The sequence below is a fragment of the Pocillopora verrucosa genome, chromosome 8, assembly GCF_036669915.1.
Source record: "Pocillopora verrucosa isolate sample1 chromosome 8, ASM3666991v2, whole genome shotgun sequence".
NCBI classification, from domain to species: Eukaryota; Metazoa; Cnidaria; class Anthozoa; order Scleractinia; family Pocilloporidae; genus Pocillopora; species Pocillopora verrucosa.
The window spans coordinates 10127825-10154614 of NC_089319.1; the positions used below are offsets into that span (position 1 = coordinate 10127825).

The window sequence follows — 26790 nt, forward strand, 5'->3', positions numbered from 1 at the left end:
TGTTTTGTTAATTTTGTTTTTTTAAGTGTGGCCAAATCAATGGGCGGCTTTTAATCGAGTATGACGGTGATGAGCAATTTCACGCTACGACAAGAGTTCACAAAATATTCTTCACCTCAATCTCCCGCCACGCTAACAAATAAAATATAATTGAAAAAAAATGTGAGGAATTTCGAACTTTCTGAGAAAATACAATCCGCGAAATATTGCAAGATAACCTGCCTATTGCCATAAACCTTATTTAGCTCCGAAAGGCATAACTTCAGGTAGTTCTTAGCCTTCAGAGCAGGCGTAATTTTGGCGGTCGAGTGCTCAGCATCTTCTTGGCGAAAGTTATGGCCGCTTCTTAGGGCGGAAGACTAAGGAGAGAAATAAATTTGTACCAAGAGGGTGAGTGACGGTCAAAAATAAGCAGAGGATTGGGAGTGGGGGAGTGCAGGGCAGGCATAATTTTGGCGACTGTCGACTCTATTTCCAAACAGACATGGACGGTTGAATAAACGTTCGCGAGCTTCCCAGCGCCAACTCGCCCTAATAGGACGCCTATGCTGTAGGTTAGGGAGTTCTTGTCTCCCCTCCCACTCCCCCGGTACGTAACAAAAACCGCTTTATAATTTTTGACCAATCCGGAAAGAGTTTACTGAAACGTTCGAAATTCAAATTTGTTGTCGTATGGATGCTTGGCCGATCAATCGCCTAATGAAAGAGCGACAAGGAGAGAATTTTAAAGCGTATTTTAAATTATAAAAAGCAAGATGGTCCAAAACTCTGACAACTGTCTCCGTCGTAAACGATCGTCAACTGCAAGGCGATCACAAGTGAACGGTGTAAAAGACAAAAATAACAATATGAAAGTTGTTGTGCGAGTAAGGCCTGCGAACGAGATGGAACTCTACAAGCAATCTTCCACGGCTGTCCGTGTTATGGACGAAAGAATGCTGGTTTTTGATCCAAAAGAAGAGTCTGTAGATTATCTGTCCGGCGATCGACCCCGAAGGCAACCACAGTTCCTGACACGAAGAGCTAGGGATTTGAGATTCATGTTTGATCGAGTGTTCGATTACGAGTCCAGTAACAAAGATGTCTTCGAACACACAACTAAAACGATCGTAGATGGAGTTCTTGGTGGCTATAACTGTTCTGTGTTCGCCTACGGAGCGACAGGGGCAGGAAAAACTTTCACAATGTTAGGAGATCAATCTAACCCTGGAGTAATGTTTCTAACGATGATGGAATTGTACAGCAGAATCAACGCTTCGAAGGACGACAAGATCTCAGACGTAGCTGTCTCGTATCTTGAGGTACTGTATGTAAATGTATAATACGTGTTCAACCAAGCCAGAAGGACCAGTTCTTTAAAGGAGAGTCAAAAATTGTATACAGCTTTGATTTGCAACTTCACTGCCGGTAATACAAACTTATCATAATTCAGTGTGAGACCCTGGCAAGGGGAAGACGTAATGAGCTCAGGGATTCTCCCTTTTCACTGACTAGCAGAGATGAGGGGCTGTGGTTTTCAGGGAAATGGCCAGGTAACCCTAATTATTTTATTTACCTGACCCCTGCAATTTCTCATGTGCCTGCTTTTTCGTTCATTTCATCGCAATGAGGACCCAGCCATGAAGGCTACACAGGCATGGGCAGCATTTTCACTTTAGAGGTTGTGAGGTGCATATACCCCTTGCCCCCCCCCCCCCCCCCTTTGGCTTCACTCTTGTGTGTTGTCCAACAATTTTTGAGATTTAGAGGTCATTAACACAGGCAGGAACGACATATACATGTACAGCTGTATGGTACATGTATAGTGTAGGATCCAACTGTAAGTTTGACTGTTGCCACTGCAGGTTTACAATGAAACGATCCGAGACCTCTTAATGCCTGGCAAGCCTCTGGCTGTGAGAGAAGATCCACAGAGGGGAGTGTGTGTCAGTGGCCTTACACTTCACAAGGTAAGTGGCCTTATTTGCATTACATTTCATCCCAAAAAGTGAATTTCTGAGCAGTATTGTTAAAAAATACCTATTTCCATTCGCATGTCTCCTTTAATGTGACCATTAAGGTTGATTTGCATGCAGTGAAAAGGCCAAGACACTAGTCCCTCTGATATTTCTCATCAAGGGCCAGCCATAACTAAATGTTATGAGTCTCCAAGATTTTAACTTTTACCAAAATAGTGAAACACATTTGATGTCCTGGCAGGCCAGGTGCAACAGGCTCTCAACTTTTTCCTTTAGGGACTTTGGATGATTAGAGCCTTTGTGCACTGGCCAATTCTTCCACAGCACAGCCTTTAAATTTTGGAACGTGTTGGGGGCCAACTTTTCATGACCTCAACCCTCAATCCTCTTAATTTGAACAAAGTGAGCACAAATGGACTGGTTCAGAGCAAACTGGTTGCAAGAACAAGTCAAGTACATGTAGACCTCTCCCCTGTGTTTGAAAATTCAATAAATAATAATGTTCCTTGTCTTTTCAAGCCAACTTCTGCTGAAGAACTGCTGGGGATGCTGGAGTTTGGAAACAACAACCGCACCCAACATCCCACAGATGCAAATGCACAATCTTCAAGATCCCATGCTGTTTTTCAGGTAATAATATAATTCAGTGTTAGGAATGTTAACACAGTGCTGATTTAAAAGCTGCTAATTTGCAACCTAAAATCATGATTGCAATAAATGGTTCCAAAAGATTAAAATTTTACTTGATGATGACTTCTGCTCAGGTTGTCGAAACGTTAGTCACCACTGCTGACAACAGTCCTTCTCAGGACTACACTCACCCGGACGATCAAACTACACTATTACATGTTACCCCCGGGTTCAAACCATTTACTGAATGAGAATATTCTCATTATCGTAATAAGTGATTCAGTAGTATTACTGTAAGGGGAAATTAAATGCTGGTCACTATTAGGGTTTAAAGGGTAAAACTGTAAACACTGAATGATTATTTAAAAGTTACAGCTTGCTTCATGACCCCCAAGTGCAGGCTGCCAATTTGGTAGCTTTTGCTCAAAATTTAATCCCCAAAGTTTTTATATTAAGCAGATAAGTGATTTAATATTTAGAAATAGATATATGGGATTCACTTGAACTTGGAAGTATTCAAACATATTCTCACATTGTATGTGGAAACATTTTTTCCCATATCACCGCGTTTATTAGGTGTTTGTTCGACAAAAGGACCGAACTGCAGGATTGCAAACAAACTTTACCATGGGGAAAATGTCCTTGATTGACTTGGCAGGGTCAGAGAGAGCAATAGTGACATCCAACAGAGGTGAACGATTCCGAGAGGGGGCCAACATCAACAAATCCTTACTGGCTCTTGGCAACTGCATTAATGCACTTGCTGATAAAGAGGTAACTCAAATTACTGTGTTGCCATTAATGAGCAGCTAGGAGCAGGCTCCCTTAAGGGCTCTGAGTTCATTTTATCACAAATTCGCCTTTCAGTGACCTTCAATTGTAAAATGTTTGCCTCAAAAAAAATTTGGTCATAGTATGAAATGAAGTTTATCTCAACAAAAGTAGTTCAAATTGATCCCTGCTCATTTTAAGTTGCTGTATATTAGGATTCTGGTACTGTTTGCATGCATTTGTTTGTTTGATAATTTGAACAAAGAAAGATAAATCTTTCTTTCTCTACCTTTTTTTTTCAAATCTGTTGGTCACCACTTAAGGACTCTTGTCAAATTTTTTGGTTGCTGGATATATTTTTAACTCACCACAGTCACCAAAATGGTCACAATTAACTTGGGGCACTCCCCTTGGTGAATTGGCACCACCAAGTGATCAAAGAAACTTTTTCCTGTGACTTTACATTTTTTAATGTCTTTTATTTTTGGTAATCACAAGCGTAAGGCATTTTTTCTTAACATGAAAGGAATGCACTGTTGGCACAGGATCAATACAGAATCACTAGATAAAAATTACTTAACACTGAATGAAATGACACTGAAAGCACTATGAATAGTTCTGTATATTAAGCTCAATTGAAGCAAAATGTTTGAGCATGTATTTTGAAGAGGTGATGAATCAATATTCTTAACTTTTGATCTTGTATTTTGAATCTGTTGTAAGAAAAAAAATGAGAGAGATTCATGAACAATCAACCATCAATCACTAGATATTATGTGAAGTACAACCAGTTCATTCCTGGGAGTAAAAATTAATGTTTTTTTTAAAAGAGGAATTATTAAAACATTTTTCCCTTAATCATCAGCTAATAATCAAACTCTGTCTAACACTTGTGCTCATCTCCCCAAATGAACTTGGCCCTAACTCCTTCCCTATTAACCTTTGAACTTGTTTGTGATTCTGTAGAACAAATCTGGGCACATTCCATACAGAGACAGCAAACTGACAAGACTTCTAAAAGATTCCCTTGGAGGAAACTGCAGAACTGTTATGATAGCAGCAGTCAGGTAGACTTGCAGGTTCTTGGTCAGTGGAGGAACAAGTGAAAAACCCTGGCTGTCTTAGAAACAACTGATTTTCTTTCCTTGAATACCACCATCTTTCACAGACTTAAACCCTTTAATAATTACTATTACTGATAAATTATTTTTTGATAATGAATGATATAAAATATTTTAATAATATTTAATTCAAATAAAATGTTGTATTGAAATAATGTTATACAAATAAATAATAAAATATTAATAAATAACAAAATGACAACATTCATTTGGGGTTAACATTTTTATCACTTTTTACAGCCCATCAGGCCTCAGCTATGAAGATACATATAACACCTTAAAGTATGCAGACCGTGCAATGAACATAACATGTAAGGTGGTGAAAAATGAAGTGTCAGTGGACATGCATGTGAGTCGGTATGCAAAGATTGTGGAGGAGTTACGACTTGAGGTAATGCACTGGTCTCATTTAACCCTTCAACTCCCATGAGTGACCAAGACAGAATTTGTCCTTACAATATCAATACAATATCAACCAGATAAGTGATGAGAATAAAGACAAATATCAATTTGGGGATAATTAGTTGATCCAGCACTAAATTCTCTAAACTAACATTATAAGAATTGTATGGTTGACAGTAAGAAGAATTACAAATTTGATCTGGGAGTTAAAGGGTTAAATTCTTGTTAAAATTGGCTGAACTTTCTTTACTTGTTGCATTGATGGAAATGAATTGAGATAATGTAGTGTGGAATAATTGTTTGCCCAGAGCTTGAAATTAGTTATACCATATTTTTCAGATCTCTGAGCTTAAAAAGAAGCTTTTTAGTCCTGAATCAGGACCAGTTTTACCAATTAAACCTGCAGACTCTACTAAACAGAGGGAAGAAGTGCAAAGGTAATGAATTGATATCATTTAGAAAAAAAAAATTAATTTAGTTGATATTATTTATTGGTAATTTATTGCTAACAAATTATAGTATCTCTTAGAGGTTATACTTTTTTTTAACCCTCTAATTCACATGACTGACCAAGACAGAATTTCTCCCTACAATATCAATACAATGTCAACCAGATAAGTGACAAGAATAAAGAAAAATATCAATTTGGGGAAAATAAGTTGATTTGATACTAAATTCTCTGAACTAAACCGAACTTTATGGCTGACAGTAAGGAGAAGTACAAATTTGATCTGAGAGTTAAAGGGATTAAATTATTTGGCAGATTATGCTCAAGCCTAAAGAGTGTCATGAAAGAGAGAATGGCAGTACGAAGAAACATAATAGACATTGAGGCAGCTGACAGGGACCTTCAAATTAGACTGTACAGAAAGGTTTGAATTTTGTCATTAATTATTAAGAATGGCTGCCTGTCAGGATCGAGAATCGTCCGTCAACGACCATTTTGGTGAAATGCTCATATTTTGCTCAAAGATACCCTTTTATAAACTATTTTCAAAAATCATGTTTTTAAGTTTCAGCGATTCTTAAATTTTCAGAAATTTGCCAAAATCTGAAAACGCAGTTTTCAGGCTTCCGGAGCTCAGGCTCCGCATGACGCACATTCAAAAATTAACTGCAAAAACCAAGCCCCGTTTAAGGATTAAAATGTAATCAATCAACGCCAAACTTCACACGATATTAGGACAGCTATTCTTATTCAATTCTAGTTAATAAACTTTTTTGGGGCACATCGATTTTGGGATTATTTAAGCCCTTGAAAGAACATTTTCACAGACAGAGTAAAATGGCGACGAAAAACGGGTGATATTTCACGCGAAAAAAATGTACCTGGTACCACATATTTTGGATTTTCAACAACATATTCGTGAAATATTGCTATTTTCCATTTACTGTGAAAAGTCCGGAATCGCATTGCTTCCCTTCGAAAATGGCAGAAATGTTTGTGACTTTGAGTGAGAAAAATGATGCAAAGTGTGTAAACAAACAACAAGGTAATTTAATCATACTGAGTTGTTAAATCTCCAAATTAAATCCGGTCTCCGCTGTGTCGGCTTGTAGCTTGGAAAATGTAAAGACAAGTAAACTGTTCCGTAAGATATTTGAAAAGGTTCTACAAAATATTTTTGGGCTAAAAATCTGCAAGTGAAGTACATATTACATTAGCACCATCTCATATTCAAGTAATGCAAAAGATACATTCGAGAGAAGCTACTTAGTAGATTAGTATTCCATGCTGATAAATAAGATATTTTTTTATCTTTTACTTTGGGAACTCATTTTCTGTAGGTATAAATACATCGAAAGGCGACTTTTGACCTTCAAAGTAATTAAATGCAAGACGACAGTTCTTCTTATCCTTGTAATTATCAATGTCACGCAACGTAACGCCATTGAAAACGTATCGGGGGTGCTGAAACATACCCGCGTAGAAACCGCAAATCAAATAATGATAAATTAAATTAGAGAGAGAAATCCCGCACTTCAAAATGAGCCGAAAGAAATGTAGGTTGAATACTCTCACGTCCGTCAGTTTGCATGTGTCGGCTACCAGATGAGTAAACTTCATTACCGATATGAAGACCATAAAAGGAAAGTGAGGGTCAACATCGGCATAATTAAAAGAAAAACAGAACAAAACGGAAGAACTTCTAATTACTTTACGTGCTTTTGTAAAAATGAGATAACTAGTAACTGACGAATAGGAACGAGTCACCGTTAATTCGTTTCTTCCTCACTTTTCTATTCTGCTAAACTAAAGAGAAAGTCAGTATCACGATGACTTTTGGCAAGTACATTTGCTGACAATCTCTTTCAGTAGAGCCAAGTAAGGGGACTTTTTACGCATGGGCTTTGATGGAATATCGAGGCCAAGGTCTTCACACATGTACTGCAACATGGGTAGCGTCAAGATCTTCAAAGAGTCATTTAGCGCCATTTCACAAAGATCGTACTGACCGTAGATCAAGGGATGGTCAAGTTGTATTGACGCGACAGTTTCCTTTGCCTCGCTAAAATTACTCTCCTCTTGAGCTGCTCGGATATCAGCCTCGTCAGGATCTCTCTGGCGTACTAAGGCACTCTTTCTTGAGAAGAAAGAGGTGATCTGGGTGGTTGTGAGGAATTCCGATGACTGGATTAGTCGTGCACCATCGGTGCCCCGGGCACGCCGCATTTCTCGAGCAATTACTGTCGTCTGCCCTATTCGAAATTTAGATAAAAGGTACGACTTTTGCTTTTCACTGAATCTATAAGCCTTCCTCACTACTCTAAGAGCCTAACCTTCTTTCAGAGAAACACGAGAATCTTCCTGTCGCACAGGGGCTTGAAGAGATGGCAGCTTTCCCACACCTTCCTCCAAATATGATTTGTAGGCAATTTTTGCCAAGTCCATTAAAGAATGTTTTTCTGGTACCCTGCTACATTTTTCGAGTGACAAGTGCTTTTCTAAGTCTGAAAGCCTTTGAAAAACATGAGTGCAGCCGTCTTGAGGACATAAATACACCCCTGAGCAACGCAGATGAACTCGTCGCATCGCGTACAAATTGCTTTTAAAAAAAAATTAAATAACTTAAATCAATTACTATTCCTAGGTATAAAGTAATCAATCAGTCATCAATCAATGGATAATCAGCTACTCAGACGAGAAAAAAACGTTGGCAATATAAATTGCAAAGTTTCCTCACTGATATAAAATTTGCTAGCTTGAGAAAGTTGAAACTTATGGTGTTTTTTTTGTGTAAGGTATTACAAAAAAACGTGAGAAAAAACAATTTTATGAGAACATTTATCAACAGAAGCAATTCAAATTACGCGACCCAACTGGAACTAAGGTGTAGGAGTTGCAAAAAATATACATCGATTTTCGGCTATCCACACGGTTGCTTCCTTTGGCACTCGAGGACTTATGTGTTGCTAGATCCTTGGGAATTGCACAAAGGGTTTTCCTAGTCCTCCAACGTATGCCAAAGTCTGCCCTATGGCGTGGGCAAATAGTCAGGGTAAGATGTTTTTGCTCAAATGAGAAAACACCTGTAAAAAATATAAAACCACTTAAATCTGTTGCAGGACTCATTCATAAGCACAGTAAAGTTACCTGGAAACACACAAAATCAATATTTACCGGCTCTGGCTAATAGCAGCTTCATTTCAGTTCTAGAACCTTCATCTGCACTCAGTCCAAGAGTCGATAGATGTCCAGTAACATCTTTCGAGCAATCCTCGAGTGTAATGCATTCCACCTGACCAGGATAATCAGGAGATCGCCCGCAAGGGGTCACCTTACCAAGTAGCGTTATATAGCTACAGAGAGCCATAAAATGACAAGAAATAATAACTTCTGATGAGAGCACGTATGAAAGCTCAAGACTCGTCCGTGAAATAACTTTCCTTAGATCTGTTATGAAATTTAGACCATTTACGCAAGAGCTTCATGGGCAGTGATGACGTGCAGGCCTCACCACGAGTGAAAATTGTGATTGAATGGTGCGAAATGTTGAAAGCTCGATGAAAGTAAATCAGAGATTGAAGTATAAAAGTGTTACCGTGTAGTTATCAGACCTTGAGTGAAGTTTTTGTTTTCAGTCTTTGGTATATTTCATGATGACAGCCCATTTAGGGTCTCATGTGGTGCGGCCAGTGTTTGTTGGGACTGGATGTCGGTTAATTAGGAACAATTCGCCTTAATACACTGGACTACTCGTAAAGAATGCTGTTCTCCTTCTGTATTCGCTGGAATTCTTGATTTATATATATACATATATATCTAAAACAAACTAAAACAAAGCCCTTGCAGCTGAAATGTTTAAAAGTCATTCAATAGACTGATCAAGAGATTGTCACATACAATTTTCTTAATCGTAATACATATAATGGTGATTGATGAAATGACTGTAAGAACATTTTCGACGGTGATTTTATTTTCTCTCAGCTCTCACACAACTCCGATTGTACGACTTCCCTATTACTCAATATTTTGTGGAATACTAGCCAAAAATTTCCAAAATTAAAGTTTATTTTAAAACCTTTTTCCACCAGGGAAGGAATGATTAGATTGGCATTTGTTTACACAACACACATCATCTCGGTCACTCTGGACACAAACATTTGCGGTATTTTCGAAGGGAAGCGGTCCGATTCAAAGCATCAAATTTTACTCAGGAAATAAATAATATCATTATATTACGAATATCAAGTTAAAAAGTTAAAAAGTGAGGTACCAGGTACACTTTTATCGCGTTAAATTTCACCTTTTTTTTGCCTCCATATTAAGCGCTCTTTAAGGGTGTTGCTTAGAGGACTTAAAAATTCTCAGTATCAATGTGTACAGAAAAATTAACATAACGAAAATGAATGGGAAGGCTTTTTATTATATCGTGTGAAGTTTGGTGTTAATTGAATTCATTTTAAGCCTTCAACGGAGCTTGGTTTTTACAGTGAATTTTGGACAATTTGATAGGCGGAAAACCGCAATGAAACCGCGTTTGTTCAGCATTAACTTCATCTTATACTTGTTTAGTAGGTCAATCAAGTTGCCATTTACAATTTTTCTCAGATTTTTTTCAGCTATTCTTACAACTTATGTTTTACACATTTGATCTATTCTAGGAACGTTCCTTAAAAAGAATGCAGTTTGTGTGTGTTGAAGGGCAGAAGCTCAATGAGGTATCAAACACTTTAAGCGCACCAAAACTGCTCATTAAACATGCTTGTTGCCAACAGATCTCTAATGAAAAACTTTGATTTAGCTATGGTGATCAATCATCTTCAAGAATTGATTCACCGGTATCTTACTTTAGACTTTACTTCCATCTTTATGAAAACAGTTTTGCTCTCAACCAACTAATGCAATCCAAATTTTCCACAATTAATAATTTTATTGTGCCTTGTGAATTACATCTATATCAACTTTCTGTTAGATGTATGTGACACCTTGGAAAAATGCTGGATGGTGCAGTGTTTTCAAGCTTTTGAAACTTTTGCAATAATCCAAAATCACAGGCAATGAGTTGTATGCATTACTTGTTTATGAATTAAAAATTGGGTAACAACATTTTGGAATCAGGGTATATTTGAAATTTAAATTGTGTTCCATGCATTTATTGCATTCAGTGATAAAACATTAAAGTTGTGCTGGGTGATCAATGCTAAACATTTAATATTTGATAACCTCTCTTTCATTCCCACTTCACAGGTGTTGTCTAAAGTTGAAACATGTATATCTTCCACTAAATCCAAGCAAAAATACCTCGCCTGCAAAAAATCTGAATTTGAGGAACAAATAGCAAAAAACACTAAGTGGTTGGACAGAATTAAATCAGAGATGACACATCTTGACTCTGACATGGGTGCAAAAACTCAACTTGATCAATGCCAGTCAGAAGCTCAGTCAAAGCTAGATGATATGGAGCTGAGAAGAAACTGTCAGCTTTACAAGAGACACATTCATGCTTTAGAAAAAGATGCTCAGAGTACAGAAAGGTGAGCATGCCTACACTAGGGAGCATTGATAATGTAAATCACTATAATTATAATTACTGACAGTGACTTTCACTCGGAAAACTGTTGTAAGAAAACTAATCTATAACCACTATTGACAGATCCTTTAAAGACACAAAATGATAACTAAAAATGTAGCATTGCCTTACCACCTAATACATGTAATTCCTGTAAATTAAAAGCCAAGGCATTGTTTTAAAGGGTAGACACAAGTCAGTAAAATAATCACAACAGAAAAAAACATTTTCCTTGCAAATCTTCAAATCCCAATGATCAAATTCCACTTTTATGTGTACAGTATTCTGCACAAATAAAAGTTTGTAAAATAAGTGGCCTTGAATTTTCTTGTACTTAGACCAGTCATCAGTCTCTTGCTACAACTGATGGTGGTGATTTCCTGTACAGTGACCTTACATACAGACATACCTCTTAAATTTGTTTTGTTTCCAGACTGGTTGAAAAGTTACTAGGAATGGTACAGAAGCAGTTTTTCGCTCTAAAAGGTGTTGGTCTCACAACCCAGGAGCTGACGGATGAATACAACTCTATTATTGAAACAGTTGAAAAGGGCCGTGAGGTGACATGGGCTGATCAAAGCACATTGAATGATAGTAACTGCTTTGATAAAACATCATCTAATGTAAGCTTTCTGCTGCCAACTGCTGGTGAGTAGGGGACACAAAGAAAGTGTCTAAATAAAATTAATTTAGGATATGGTAAAAACTATATAATTGTAGTGCTAGTTGTAAATTCAGTAGCAAGAAATGTTATGTATTAGCATGGGATACTAAATCATTACTTTCCAGTTTATAGAAACCTAGCATGAAAGTTTTTAGTTCAGTGAGGTACTTTCCCCGACTTACCTAGACCAATATTTTCTCACTATTGTCTGCAAAGGTTTAATCTAGAGGTCTAAAAAATTAATGGCTATTAAAATAACTTACAGTGTTTTTGATAAACTATGTAAACTGCCAAGTTCAAACCACAATCTGCAAATGATAAAAACAAGTGACATCTTTCTTATAACAATTATTTCTGTCACAAAAGGAACACCACCATCAAGAACACCTATCAGAAAACGTCAGTTCAACACACCAGTCGGTAATGTTTATAGTGACATGACACCTTGCAGAAGCACTTCTAAACATCAAAAGATCATCACAACCAGTTCTCAACCAACATTAGAGAATTCTGATACTTGCATTTCTTTGATGAAAGAGTATGAGGCAACACAGTTACTTGGAAAATCAACAAACTCAGTTGGAGGAGGGTTTGAGAGACCCAAGATGGCTACACCAGGTGTAACCAGTAGCATTCCAAAGGATCAAAAACTGGCAACACCTTCACGAGTTCCATCAGCTTCACCATTCCTACCTTTAAACAGTAACAACTGTTTAAAGTCACCAGCAATGTTTTACACCAAGAACAATGTAAATGAGCAATCAACATCTGCCCCAAGAAAGGCAACTCCCCATCCCAAAGTTTGTTGGAGTGAAAGTCCTGTTGAAACAAAGTCCTCATCACTAACATGTAATACTGCACATAACAACTTAGGTAATAGCACACCTGTAAGAGTCTCTAGAGACTTAAATCTGTCAGGAATACAAGCTCTAGATGAAACTCCAGCAGATAAAAATCAACAAAAGGATGCAAGAAAGGTAATTAGCAGTTAATATTTACTGCACTTTTAAAATGCCATGCAAATTACAGATATAAAAATAACCTGTATGTACTGCGATCAGTCATGTTGTGAACCTCTGAAAAAGATGCTGCCCTTGAGTTGTGATCCACACATTTTCATTTTGTTTTGGTTTCTGCTCTTAATTTTCTGTTATGACATTGACTTAAGAGCGGAAGTCATCATCAGAGTCAAGAGTCATCAGAGTCACTTGACTCTGATGATGACTTCCGCTCAGGTTGTCGAAACGTCAGTCACCACTACCGACAACAGTCCTTCTCAGGACTACACTCACCCAGATGATTAAACTACACTATTACATGTTACCCCCAGGTTCAAACCATTTACTGTATAAAATGTATTTACTTCCTTTTCGTGGCCACAATAACTTTCTTACTTTCTTGGTTTAGAGGAGAACTGAGACTTAAGAGTTGTCTTACAGAGACAAGGCTCTTTAATTCAAAATTTTCTTTATGTAATTATTGTTTTCTTACAGATTACACCACTTCCGTCAAGAAGCAATACAACACCTCTCAAAGAACTGTCAATAAATACAGTAAACAATCTGAAAGATCAGTTGCCATCTGTGCTGAGTCAAAGTGATCTTTTGAAAAAAGGTAAAGGTTTATCAAGGCTGTATTTTAGAGCTACCACTGAATCTGTCACAGGCACTGAGTCCTACATACCAGGAGCCTGTTTCTCAAAAGCTGCAGTAAATTAATGGACCCAAAGCTATATTTTAGAATCAGAATTTGAAGAATAGAGAAGCAGGTTGTGGCTCCCTGGGAAGTCCATTTTGTTTATTTAGCTGAAAGTTTTATTGTATAATTTTCAAAACTTTTCAAACTCTTGTCTTGGATGAAAACAGAATAGCTTTTCTGGCCTAATAAGTTACATAAACCTTCGAGAAATGAGTCTCAGTGGTATCTAATTTCCTACACAGAAAAATCACACAGCGGCCAGGAAGTGAAAGACATGCTGCCAAAGAGGTCAGTTAAAAAACACCATGCTTTGTACCAGTATGGTCCTTCCAACAATATTATGAATTTTGCCATTGAAAGCAAATTTCTTGTGGTTAAAATACTCAACTCCAGAGTGGAGGAAAAATTGGGATCCCTTATATCCAACATCTCTTGATTTCACTATTATTCATTAGCATATGCAAACAAGTATTCATATTCATTTTCAAAGTGTACAACTGAGAAGGTTGCAAGAACAGTGACTGCAGGATAACCCCTGTCTTCTCTATTAACACCTTAACATCAGTATGTACATTCTCAATACTGCACTCTATACATTTCCTAAGGTGCTGACAAGGAGAAGTTCTAAAACAATCAAGAGCTTCTTTAGTATGTGATCACTTCCTTTATTCTCTTAACCTTAATGAGGGATTCAGTGGTGGTATTGTAAGGAGAAATTAGATGCTAGTCACCCCAAGGGAGTCAAAGGGTTCACTATTACCGTAATTTCCGGTCGATTACCCGCACGGCCGATTACCCGCACCGGCCGATTATTGCATACGGCGAAAAAAAAAGTCAACGGATTACCCGCACCGGTGGATAACCCGCACGTTGTTATTCAACTTTTTCGGTGGCGAAAACGTGACATTAAGGCGATACATTTCAGTCTTTCGATTCAGACATGTGCACAATTCTGTGTCAATATTAGCTTATACTTTATTGATTGATTATTGCTGCTGCTCTATTACCGATTTCATCGGCAAGAGTTATTACTCTAAGCTTATAATCAAACGTAAAACTGTGACGTGGGCGTTTCACAGCAGGCATTTTAACTTAATTGGTGACTCGTGGATACACTTATCGCGAATGATCGAGGTTTATAATTCTTATTCAGTCAGTTACCTTTTATAGCATGTAGGAGCGTAATGAGCAATATCCATTGTTCATTTGTCGTTAAAATACTTTTTCAGCGCGAAATTAGTTAAGTTTCGCACCTATTATTTTCAACATTCTGGTGATGCATTTGGGATTTAAAATTACTGTCGGCAATTTCTCAAAAAAATCGATATCTCCTGTTCTACTGGGCCTAACAAGTCCCTTAAAACGGGAAAATTCTCTTTAGCTCAAGCTAGTGAAAACTGGAAATTTGTTACTGATGCGCCGGATATCCTTGGATTATTTTTGTCACCATCAAGGTTTTGTTTTCACGCGTGCCGATAAAAATTTGTTTGTCACGCAACTAATTATGCGTGAAATAAACTCGAGTTGGCATCATGTTTTCGTGCCGCTTTGTGGCACTTTTGATACAATAAAATTCATTTGAGAGGTGGAAACGCAGGTAGGTGAGAAATTTTTTCAATTCAACTTCCAGAAGAATTTAAAATTGTCACATAACCCGCACCTCCCTATTACCCGCAGTGGCGCGGATTTAATGCAAAATCAACAGATTACCCGCGGGTAATCGACCGGAAATTACGGTAGTCCCAACGATTGAAAAACACTTTTTTTCAGAGTTTTCAGTTCCACAAAAGAGAATGTCCAATCACTCAGAGGACCATCAAGATCATCTAGTGCTTTGCAGCTGGACAAGTTACATTCTAAGAAAGTCAAGAAACACTTCAATGGACTGAGAAGGGCAATGAGCAGCACCTCAATTGGAACAAGCAGAAACTTTGCACCACGTACATCGTAAGTGATTCATAGGACTGGTACAGTCTATGTAGCTCATGACAAGTATTTCAGGGACTAAGGCTTTCCATTTTTTAAAAGCCCCAAATCACTTTGAAATAGTTTGTTTCACTAACCAATTGGAATACTTTGAATGGCAAAGAAGTTCTATTTATAAACTTTTCACCTCACAGCAGTTTACAAAAAAAATGTAAAGCTCCAAAAAGGTGTCTTTGCTTAAAACAAATTCATATCGGAGAACAATCACTAGTTCATTGATAAAGGAGCTATGGAAAAATTACAGGTCAAATATCTTGCTTCTCCAGCAAGACTTCAGAGTTGTTAGTATAAGATTAGTTAACCCTTTAACTCCCAAAAGTGATCAATATACAACTTCTCCCTGAAATATCTGTACATTTTTCAGCAAACACGTTATGAGAATGTTCAAACTTATCTGGTAGAATTTGTTGTAATGATTTTACACCAAATTCTCATTACTAATCTTCAAGAGAATGTGTAGCAGCTGGAGGGGAGAGTTAATAGTCAGATCTTGGGAGTTAAAGACCGGGTTAATTCATAATTTTGTTTTGCAACTATTTTTCTAGAGCCATTTACCAGAACTTACCAAAAACAAAGATTTGATTAAAATGTTAGAGGGCATGTTGAAACAGGTGTGTGACACAATAAAACCTGGTATTCTTTCCAAAGTCATGAAATGCTATCTCCTAGTGATCAGCAGCTAGTTTTTAAAGGGAAGACTAGGCCAGCATATTCAAGGCTGACCATAAATTATCCTGTTTGGTTTTTGGAAAAGAAGCATTTCTATCACATTCACCTCTCCTTGTCATTAACCATTAGGCCCAGTTGTTGAAAAGGGCAAACAAATCACTATCCAGTGGTTAAGTGTTAACCAGAATGTACTGCCCTGTACACTAAATAGGGATTTATCCAGTGGACAGCATTATCCACCCTTGAAACAACCTGTGCCAGGAGTATAAATTATGTGGCATCTCTTTTATGTGACAGAAAACTGAAAAAAATGCATGTTGAGTGAGCATGCAATTGACTACAATTCTGCGACTAATCTGATTGTTTTGAGATGACACTAATACATGAACTTCAAAATGTATGGGCCCATTAAACTGGGCCTTTCATGGAAAGGTTTCAAAGTTTAGTAGGTAGGAACTCCAAACAGCTGTCACAACATGTATCCAAAGCTTTGAAACTCTTACAGTATTTATTTAGCTTACAGTGCGAAGCAACATGAAACACAATAAGGACAAAGATATATTATTAGAAAATTATCTACTTGATAATTATAACATTTGCAGCTCAGTTTAAAAACAATTCATCAAGTATTCAAACTAAATTGTATGTTAGCTGTAGTTGTATGTTTTTAGCCCAAACATGTTTATGATTATCCATTGATTTCACCCTTCAGGCCGAAAAAAGGGAATTCAAGATCTTTCACAGAGAGACCAAGATGGCAGTAAAATTAATTCAGCACAACAATATAGTACTTATCAGCAATAATGAGGATCATTCTTGACTATAATTTGGATGTATGTATATAACCTTGGTTTTACAAATGCAGCTGTAATTTAAAGCAACAACCAAAATAATGTCACTCTGTGATTTCAGGCTAGTTCTTCTTTTTTTAAAATGTCACTTTTAGCTGCCACTATTAGCAATATTTCAAGTTGACTTTTTTTCCCACTGTGTAAATTTACCTCAGAAGTTATAGAATTTTGTAAATGCTTTGTATGGTTGTTCACAAGTTGAGAGTATTTTAATTTTATTAATGGGTTGCTTGGAAAGGAACTTGGCAGAAATTTAGAAATGTGAACATACCATTTGGATTTAAATATTTTTAAAAAATTATTTTTCATACATGTCTCTTTCAATGTGAAGGCTAGAAATGGTTGATGAACTGTAGCCAGGAAATTTTGAATAGGAAAACTAACAAACTCATTGCTTTGTTAAAGTCAGTTGTAAAAGGAAGACAATAAAATTACAACTTCAGGAGACTTTGCCAATATATGATTCTAATAAAAAAACTGTGGTGCTGGGACAAGATAATTTGGCTTTATCAATTGAGTCTATAAATTGTAAATTGGCTACTATTGATAGCTTTTATTAGAAACTCTTTATGGTGGCTAATTTACATCATCAAATCAGTTGATGAAACCAGATTATCTTGTCATACTTAATCCTTTAACTCCCAAGATCTCATTAGTAATTCTCCTTACTGTCTGCCATACAGTTCTTGTTATGTTGGTTTGGAGAATTTTATATTGGATCAACCAATAATCCCCTAATTGATATTTTTCTTTATTGTCATTATTTGTCTGCTTGATATTGTAAGGAGATAATTGATATTTTTCTTTATTGTTATTATTTGTCTGCTTGATATTGTAAGGAGAAATTCTGTCTTGGTCACGCATGAGAGTTAAAGGGTTATAGGGTATATCTACAGCTGAGATGTGAAAACAAAGAAGGTGAACATTTAGTTAACCTTATTTGTCTTCACATGTCAGCTGTTGGAAGGAGAAAATTACCTGACTTACAAGTTACTACTGACAGAATTTTTAATATTGGTGTTTCAATCTTAATGACAACAGTGATCACCTTAAACTTGGGGGATTTCAATAAAAATTTCACAGATGAAAATCAGTGATAATGACAGTGCTCAACATTCTTATGATTCCACATCATTATTTTCAAGTTGATGTATGTTAAATGTTGCCAGGTTGCCGCATGTCATATATTAGCCTAAATAATTTACCATCCTCAAAAAGAGAAGGTGTGGAAAGTTAACTTGCTTAATTTTAAAGAATGATTTCATCACCAAAACGAAATCTAAACTAAAATTATAAATGCTATAGTAAATATTCTCTGCATGTCACAATGTATTATCATCCTATGCATTTAAAGTTATGCACACTTCTCCCTGTAAACAAACCCCTGCCTTCTTCTCTAGATAGATTTGAAAAGAAAGACAATAGGTCAATGAAATGTTGATTGCATCATTACAATCTTCTTTTTTCATTAGGGAGCATTTCATTCATCCCCCCTTATTCAAAAAAGATTTTAATAATACATTGACAGAAGGCTGGTTATATGGTTAGATAAACATTGCAGTAGAAATCATTGCTACTCAGAAAACTGAAGTTATCATGTTGTACATTATAATTAAAAAAACTTACTTGAATCAATTTTTAGATTCATATAACACTGACAATCCATTTTATAAACCCATAACAAAGCTGCCTATCTAGGGCTGTGAGTGATTCTGAGTTCAAATATGTCAGTAGGGCTGTGTGAATGTCATCAGCTTTAAATTTTGCACCTAAAAAAAAAATTGCAACATTGGAAAGTTTTATTTACAATTAGTTACTTGAGAAAAATGTTTACTAATGAAATAGCATTATTAAAAAAACTATGTGGGTAAATTCAACATAGGCTTGGAAAAAGGCCTCACATTAAACATTGATGAAACAAATAATTCAATTTTAGCCTGCATCTTATTTAGATGGGCTGGGTTGTTCAAAGGTGGGTTAAGATAACCCAGGGTTAAAGTGAAATTTGATTTCAGATCTGAAAGCTTAAAAAGAACATTCAGTCTAATTTCATTTGTCTACAATGTTATGATTGAATGTTCTAAAAAGAATTGGGAAAATTATCCCTAAACGGCTTTTGAACAGGGAAATATAGAAACCTGGATTAAAATTTTAACCCTGCGTTAGTGCTAATTGGCCTTTGAACAACTGGGTCCTAGTGACTATTAACAACCTGTCATAGGTAAGGAAATGAGAGAAGAGTAATTTTCTCCCCCTTTCTCCTCCCTCTCCTCTTCTTTCCCCATCCATCACCCCTTTGGTAGCTATTTTCATCCCTCTCCAACCTTCCTCCGCTTCAAAAATTCAAACAGTGGCTGAAACCTTTGCAAAGAAATTTACTTAGTGTTTGCCTCTCAAAAATATGCTAATTCAATTTGAAAATATGTATTTAATAATAATTAAATTAAAATGCCTAACTAAAGGTGGTTAGTTACATGCAAAGAACAAGACTGTGAGGTCAGTGTTCTTAAACCTTGCTGACACTTTGTTCCTCACCTTTCAACCCCTGGACAAGCTTTGTAAGGAGTGTACACATTTCCTTGTCTTCACACTGGATATTAACATCTTCAACTAAACCATGGTAAGAAGTGATTTCTGCCAACTGCAAAAAATTCATATGATTATCTTTTCTAATTGACCAAAGAAAAAGTTAAAATAACACCAGCCAAGGAGTAAAATTACGTATTAAAAGGCCGATCAGCCAACAGAGCCAAAGATTGTGGCCAGGCTCAAGTCCCACTTGAACAACCATGACGACAATCGCTCACCCTTGTCACATTGAAAAGGGGAATAAATTGTTCCTGTCTCTACAAAACATCCTCCCACAGCAAGCAAATTTACACATTAAAACCAAGCTTGCAAGTGTAATCTCAAGTGGACTTAGCAAAAGTGAGGGAGAATTCTTGTTAGTTCAGATTGTCAAATCATTAGGTAAAATCACTGCAAGATCTGATTTATTTGGTAATTCTCCCCTCTAACTGCCTTAAATTTCCTTGTAAATTAGTTAAGAGAATTTAACATATTTCAACAGCAAAACACTCTGCAGCAGACTGGTTTATCTATTCTAATCATGTACGAAATACTGTTGCTGTAAGCAGAAATTTTAATCAAAGTACTGAAACTGTTCCTCTTTTCTCCTGAACCTTCGCATCCTCTCTCACCCCCAAATTACCAGTTATTCATATGGAACATTACTGAGAAAAAGAAAAAAGAATAAGAAATGAAGACTCTTATACTGTGGTCTGGTCTATTTCATTAGTACTAATAAGCTGATTGGGGAGGTAAGATCATATAGTGATGAATACAGTTTCCATAATTGCCTTTACCAACTTATGTAAATTCTTACAAATGTACTTTCGAAATGAAGGCCACACTCACCATGTGTCTGGCTGATAAAGTTGTTGAAAAAGTTACACTGAATCTTGGAGTTTTTCCATAAATCCAGTTCCACTCCTAATTAAAAATAATGAAATAGGAAAGAGTGAATTGTATTTTAAAAGTAAAGACTGGAATCAATAACACCTCCCCATAATCTCAGTTTTTACAGGTTCACAGCCCTGTTTCTAGCCAAACAAAAACTTTTAAGACAAAAAGAGTTTTCTGTACAGCAAGGGAGGCACAATGGAACAACTGTTTGCATTCCACTATTCGGCCCCAGATTAAATTCCCAGTCCAAATAACTGTATAAGTTCATTCTTGTTCTCCAGAGACATTTAGCAAGCCAACTGTTGAAAAAAACAGTTGGTTGTAGAAAAACTGGGAAAGAAGTAAAGTACCTGAAGGGCACAAGCATCTGTTCTAATAATATTTATCCCCTTTGCTTGCAAAAAGAAAACTGTCACCATCCCTCATCATTGAGACGGCCAAGACAAGATGAACCACTTCACATTTACATGAAATTTCACTTTTCCTAGACTTCCTTCAAAGATGGAAGAAAATACATTCTTTCAAAAAAAGAATGTATTTCTGATGTAAACAGAGGTGTTAGGAGGAATTTTGTCAGTCTGGACCAGCTTTTGTCCCAAGAAAAAAAACATGTCTTCCAGATAGAGGTGTCTCTGGCAAATTTTCCCTAACTCAAATTTAAATTCCCTGACCTTGAAGAAACTTATTTGTCCTTGAAACCACTTATTGGTTGCTCATGAAAGCAAGTTAACTTTTGGAACTCTGTAACATACTTCAAGCTCTTTCCTCAGATCCACTATCCCAGGAAATAGTTCATCTTTTGATGGATCAATGTCAACCATCTCTATGTTCATCCCAGGAGCATAACTCTGACAGAACATCTGAGCAACTTCTTTTGTGACAGACTCAAAGTGTATTGAGGGATCTTTATTGGATAAGTTCATGATGTCTGATTTGACACTTTGGGTTGCTTTACTAGAAATATCTGTCTACAAAAAAAACACAAGTAAATATAAAATAAACAATTAAGATTACAATCAAATCACTGACATATGCGGTGCTAACCAAAACAGTTCCACCTCAGTAAATAGATTCAGGCCTTGGCAGAGCTGTCAGCAAGAGTTGGTAAATGGCTAAAACTGCTGTCTGACTTTTTAGCCAGTCATTTTCACTTCATTTTACCATGAGTGTGGGGTAAAGGCTTAAATTATTGAGATAACATCACAGACATTTGTACAGTGGCTATTTCCCAGTTTTGAGTAGAAATAATACATAATTTACTGATAGCAGGTTTGGACAAACAATTTCAATTGATTCCCTGCTCAGAAAGCCTGGGACATTTTATCAGTTAGAATAGTTTCCAGTCCTGCGTGTAATCTGACAAAGCAAGGTGGCATTCACAACAACCTGGCAGCCTACCATTTCTTAACTGCCTTCAACTTTCAAACTCACTGGTGGCAAACATCTAATTTTATCTAAGAGTGACCAACAGCTAATTTCTCCTTACAATATCACCCCTGAATCACACATTAAGGTCACAAGAATAAGGAAATGATCACCAACAAAATCATCTCTCGATTGTTAAATTCTCCTTGTCAGCACCATATGAGATTCATAGAGAACAGAATGGAGAATATGCATATTGATGTTGGAGAGTAAAAGGTTAAAAGAAACTTACATAACTGGGATGGAGCAGAGATTTGAGTAAGACTTCATCAACATCCAGAAGCAAAGTACAGTGGTGAAAAGCAATATTTCTCCCAAGCTTAGATGATGTACCTGAGATGTGAATACTCTGTCAAGGACTTAATGGTAACATGAGAGGAAACACATTGCTTCTGTCAGACCACTCCTGTACATGTAGTTCAATGCATTCCTGGGAAGGGGTCAAAAGGGCAATAAGGGGATATTTGGGTCAATTTTTGCTGGGTATCTGCTGCTGGCCACTCAGAGTTTCTTTCCCTCCCCCCCTCCCCCCCTTCACATCATATTCTATTCCTTGACCAATTAGAGACCCCATCTTAGTCACTTTTGGTAATATAGTAACAACTTTTTAATTGCAAATCTTCCCATTTTTAAATTCCTTCTTCCATATTTTCCTAATCTCCAAATCCTGAAAATTTCTAACTCCATTCTAGTTCCCCTTAGTCTATTAGAAATACAACCCCTTTATAGTCAATCCAGTCATGAAAATAGAACCTGATGTATTTCAGACCATAGCATAAAAAGGATATTTTAAATTTTCCATCAATAAGTATGTCATCTCTAGGAGAAGCTTCAACATCTAGTTTCCATCTTTCACGTAATACTTTCACAATAAGAGCTAAGTTTTCTTTGCGATCGTAGAGTTCACGAGCAGTAAAGAAAGAGAAATTGACATTTCCTAAATCCTAAAAAATAATCAATCAAAATTTGAACCATATGTAAGTAAAAAAGACCAAACATTTAAAAATGTTATAAAAATCAGTGCTTTGTTGCAGAAAACTCTATGAACTTTGCCAGACAGCATCTTTTAAAAGGCAGTCCCTAGAGCATTAACATAAAGACTTTGGTCTACGACAATGATGATGGCTTCAGTGAAGGAGAAAGTACATCTTTTAGAATCACCTGATATTTGGCATCACAAAACTGGCTTTAAATGACAAAAAACTGATGTTTAACAAAGACAACTTCAAAGTTTTCACTTGGAGTGAATGGATGGATTGATGTTTGTATGTGGGTTCTTTTGGGGCTCAAAAAAGTGGCAAAATGGGTGAAAATAGATTTGGAACAATCTTTATACAAAGAGCATTACATGAATGTTAATTAATATGTACCGCACACATGAGTAGTACTTTTTGCACATGCTGATTGGCTTGTTCAGAAGTGATCAGCAAGTACCATTCACCTCCAGGCAACCAGTGAGAAAAATTACTGCATTATGAGTTAAATATAACTTCCAATAATTTTTTGGTGTATTGTCCAGAAAAAAACTAATTTTTTTGTGTCTATGTGGTAAATACTAAAGCAATTATTTACCTCAAGAATCAGAGAAAGTGGTGCATATTCACCTCACTGCTTTGCAGCTCTGTAAATATCCACCACTATTCACCCCCACTTTGGTGGATAATTACTAATTATTTATTCCAAACCTTACTTTATTGAAAGACAGAGGAGAGAAAGTCAAACTGAATCACTCACGTGGTAAACTGTCCCACCACCACTTTTCCTCCTTGCCAAATGGACATTAAATTGCTGAAGACTCTTTAAACTACATTCTGCCCAGGGATTCTGAAGGCAAAAAAAAATTAGGTCTCATCAACATCCATTATTCATTTAATAAAAATATATATCAAAAGTTATGAGATGAAATTAATTAAAATAAACAAAACACCCTCTATTTAGCGCAAAGATATGTACATATATATGTCCACCGTCCATGCAAAATAGAGGCTACTGTGTTAATCACTCTTCAGATATTTCGCAATGTGTGTGAAAAATATTGACAAACAGCTTACTGTATTCAGCATGGAATGTTTCTCTTTTGAGTGTTATCAGGTACAACTTAATGATGAACAAAATAAAGATTTTCCTTCTTCTGTAGTAACCATAAAATCCTCTCTCATCTTGAATAAAATTTGAAACATAGACTTATCATAGTGGACATAAGGTTTGAATGTTGGAGAATATCCCTTGGGTGATAATCTTAAATATCACCCAGTTTAAGCTGGGGATATTCAGTCACGTGATGTATTTAGAGCAATCAAAGGCAAGCAAAAATATTTGATGGATCATACTAAAAAATAACCACTTACTATAAGAAAATTGATAACTGTATATTACTAATTTATATCTAAAATCAATCTATCAAAAGAGCTATTTTTTAAATGTTAAGTACATATTTTTGAAAATTGTTCACACCATTAACAAGAGGATTCCTTTACTCTAGGCAAAAGGGTGTAGAGAGGGTGAGCTGAGTTGCTATTTAATGTTTTGAAAAGTCTTCTGACATACTGCTATGTTGACAACCATTATTGAAAGTTAGCTAGAAAGAGTTTATGATAGTAAGAAATAATTTCCCAAACCTGGTGTCTGCCAATAACTATCTGAAACATAAAGTTCACAATTATTATTTTATTTGTTTTTCATTCATTTGATAATCGTTGGTCACATATTTTAACCCTTTAACTCCCATGAGTGACCAAGACAGAATTTCTCCTTACAATATCAATACAATATCAACCAGATAAGTGATGAGAATAAAGAAAAATATCAATTTGGGGATAATTAGTTGATCCAATACTAAATTCTCTGAACTAACATTACATGAATTGTATGGTTAACAGTAAGGAGAATTGCAAATTTGATCTGGAAGTTAAAGAGTTAAAAAAACATAAGCTACATCAAATGTGTCTGTATCATAAATTATTAAGATAAAAGTGTGTAGTGTACAAGTATATTAAAAATAAAAAAGCTGGCACATTTAGAAAACTGCAGCTTGTCTTAACACCCTCAATAAAAATTAAACATTTAAAACTCAGTTGATATCTGTTGACTTTATTCAAGTCAATGCCTGTTGTTTTTTCTTTTCTTTTCTTTTCTTAACACCCAAATTGACAAAGAAATCTGATGCTATGTAAACATCACTGAAGATATTTAAAGATGTTGTTCCAACATCACCTTGTTGAATTCTGAAGGTTACTTAATGTAACAGTGTGACAGACACTAGACTGTGGCACCACGTTGCCACTGTAACAACCTTTAAGTGTGTCAAGATAGTTTGGTTTTATTAGCTGAGTTGATATTTGTAAACTGGGCACCATAAAGAGTTTCAAAGGTGATTTCTTAATCGTTAGCCTTTCATCAGAGCAAATGACAAGAGGCTAATGCTCAAAGTGTCAGCTTTGAAACTTTTTATGGCGGCCAATTTACATTTATCAACTCCATTGATCAACTGAATTATTTTGTTATACTCCCCCACCAACACAGCACCACAGTTTCTTTAGAAACTTAATCCCTTTATTCAGTTGTCCTTTAGCTTGTTGTTTTGATATACAGGGGTTCCAATAAAAGTCAGTTATGGGCAGTCAAGCGCCACCTATAGGACTTCTCACTACCATCTGTTTAGCCTGCAATCAGGCTCTCTTGTTTGGATTTTGGCTTATGGCTCAGCTGCCTATTGCATCTATTGGCAGCTGCTCCTCAATAAAGTCATTGAAATTCCTGGATATGTGACATTAAGTGCCATTCACTGGATTATTTTTAGTTAAACATGTTTCACTTAATTGGATTTCATAGTGACATAATCAGCTTACCGTGGGTTCATTTCTCCACAAAAAGAGAATTCTCCTATTTGTTAGGTCAGTATTAAGATATAACCTATGATGTTCAAGAGAAGAAAAGAAAAACTTCACCTGTAACTCTACAAGTTTGAATATGATTTATGTTTCAAACAATTTGATTTGTATAACTACAAGTACTTGTAATTTGGCAGAACCGCAGCTATTGGAACCCTTTGGATTTCACTATTTTAAGTCAATACTAACCACTCATAATAAAGAAAACCTCGCAAGAGAACCAACCATACAACAAACTTGGCTTTAAGCAGACAGTGCAAGAGTTTAGTAGGTTCATAGATTCAAGGTTGAACATACTTGTAATTTCAAATCAGCCTCTATACAGCATGCTCTACCAATTTGACATTTCATTCTCCCGATTACTCCCTTGCCATGTTTTTCACAAGTGTATCGAATAATTATTTATATATAAACTAAAAATATTTCTAAATTGTACATACCAGTCTTCAAAGGCCAAGTTTTCATAAGGATTCTGGGATATTGACCTATACACTGAAACCTAATTAACACAAAACAACTAGTTAAATGTATTGGTATAATTAATAATTACCAAACTACCAAACTAAGAAGGTATGTTATCTTGTGTGATGTAAGAGAAATTATATTTATAATTATTTTGATGTGGTGAAGATTTTCCAAACCATAAAACAAAAAGAACACTGTGAAGACGAAACACCAGAGATAAAGGAAAGCTTCTGAACATGGGGCATTACATTATTTGCTACTTCTATCCCAATCAAGGGGGTAACTGCAGAGAATAGCTCTCTAGAAAAACCGACAGTCGACGAGGAAACTTTGAATCACCCATCAAAGAAACTTTTATAAAGTGTGCAATGGCTACCCCACCCCATCCCACCCCTGAGAACGTGTGGGGTAAGACTACACGTTGTCAAGTCGTGCCGTAGGATTTTGCTCATGTATTTGTATGATGTTATATGAGTTTATTTGTGTTACTCTTTGAAAAAGTTAACATTACATGTCAAGAACTGAGTAAAGTCAAGACCAGCGAGTGATGAAACCAGCAAGCTTTCCAGTACTGACCTCACCTGTCCACTGCGATAAAGCTCGACATTTCAAGTAAGCATATTTGCAGATATTGACCTTGTTAAAAAGATGGCGCATATTTTTCTGCAGATTTTATGGCAGTTTCTGCCGCGAAAAACCTTTCGTAGACACCCAAATATACTTTCATCTCTACGCTGAAATTGTGTCCGCCATTCTGCCAATCTCGTTCCCAGAGCTCGTG

At 36.2% G+C, this 26790-nt stretch overlaps 3 protein-coding genes across 6 annotated transcripts; 1 reads left to right on the forward strand and 2 right to left on the reverse strand.

Annotated features, from left to right (window-relative positions):
- The first annotated feature begins 703 nt into the window (after window positions 1-703).
- On the forward strand, window positions 704-17211 carry LOC131778942 (kinesin-like protein KIF18A). Of its 2 annotated transcripts, XM_066170865.1 has the most exons (17): window positions 704-1301; window positions 1845-1949; window positions 2478-2588; window positions 3165-3362; window positions 4326-4426; window positions 4721-4871; window positions 5222-5319; window positions 5646-5754; window positions 9989-10045; window positions 10575-10861; window positions 11330-11544; window positions 11927-12537; window positions 13054-13174; window positions 13501-13546; window positions 15029-15205; window positions 15790-15855; window positions 16626-17211. In XM_066170865.1, the coding sequence occupies exons 1-16, from the start codon at window positions 756-758 to the stop codon at window positions 15824-15826; spliced, it is 2970 nt and encodes a 989-aa protein (XP_066026962.1). In that variant the 5' UTR covers window positions 704-755; the 3' UTR covers window positions 15827-15855; window positions 16626-17211. The 2 variants fall into 2 exon arrangements, with proteins under 2 accessions (XP_066026962.1, XP_058951411.2); XM_059095428.2 differs by lacking the exon at window positions 15790-15855.
- On the reverse strand, window positions 5819-7864 carry LOC136282889 (uncharacterized). The gene is made up of 2 exons (XM_066170869.1): window positions 7664-7864; window positions 5819-7582 (listed from the first exon to the last, which is right to left on the reverse strand). Exons 1-2 carry the CDS (start codon window positions 7773-7775, stop codon window positions 7155-7157), a joined length of 540 nt encoding a protein of 179 aa, XP_066026966.1. The 5' UTR covers window positions 7776-7864; the 3' UTR covers window positions 5819-7154.
- LOC131778940 (lipoyl amidotransferase LIPT1, mitochondrial-like) lies at window positions 17203-26790 on the reverse strand. Of its 3 annotated transcripts, XM_066170867.1 has the most exons (12): window positions 26586-26790; window positions 25985-26043; window positions 25503-25566; window positions 24273-24293; window positions 23377-23478; window positions 22441-22598; window positions 21887-21992; window positions 20982-21197; window positions 20182-20256; window positions 19300-19405; window positions 18391-18533; window positions 17203-18160 (listed from the first exon to the last, which is right to left on the reverse strand). In XM_066170867.1, exons 1-11 carry the CDS (start codon window positions 26664-26666, stop codon window positions 18409-18411), a joined length of 1113 nt encoding a protein of 370 aa, XP_066026964.1. In that variant the 5' UTR covers window positions 26667-26790; the 3' UTR covers window positions 17203-18160; window positions 18391-18408. The 3 variants fall into 3 exon arrangements, with proteins under 3 accessions (XP_066026964.1, XP_066026965.1, XP_066026963.1); XM_066170868.1 differs by having other exon boundaries at window positions 17203-18533; window positions 23389-23478; XM_066170866.1 differs by having other exon boundaries at window positions 17203-18533.

What these genes read in the sequence shown, in the direction of transcription:
- LOC131778942 (XM_059095428.2), top strand. Translation starts at nt 756, where the DNA reads ATGGTCCAAAACTCTGACAACTGTCTCCGTCGTAAACGATCGTCAACT. An exon ending in TGGAGGAGTTACGACTTGAG is followed by an intron (nt 4,872 to 5,221) that starts GTAATGCACTGG and finishes CATATTTTTCAG; the next exon opens with ATCTCTGAGCTTAAAAAGAA. An exon ending in CTTTCTGCTGCCAACTGCTG is followed by an intron (nt 11,545 to 11,926) that starts GTGAGTAGGGGA and finishes CTGTCACAAAAG; the next exon opens with GAACACCACCATCAAGAACA.
- LOC136282889 (XM_066170869.1), bottom strand. Translation starts at nt 7,775, where the DNA reads ATGGACTTGGCAAAAATTGCCTACAAATCATATTTGGAGGAAGGTGTG. An exon ending in TCGTGTTTCTCTGAAAGAAG is followed by an intron (nt 7,583 to 7,663) that starts GTTAGGCTCTTA and finishes AATTTCGAATAG; the next exon opens with GGCAGACGACAGTAATTGCT.
- LOC131778940 (XM_066170867.1), bottom strand. Translation starts at nt 26,666, where the DNA reads ATGCGCCATCTTTTTAACAAGGTCAATATCTGCAAATATGCTTACTTG. An exon ending in TAGTTATTGGCAGACACCAG is followed by an intron (nt 23,479 to 24,272) that starts GTTTGGGAAATT and finishes TTTTGCCTTCAG; the next exon opens with AATCCCTGGGCAGAATGTAG. An exon ending in GCTTGTCCAGGGGTTGAAAG is followed by an intron (nt 18,534 to 19,299) that starts GTGAGGAACAAA and finishes TTTTTTTTTTAG; the next exon opens with GTGCAAAATTTAAAGCTGAT.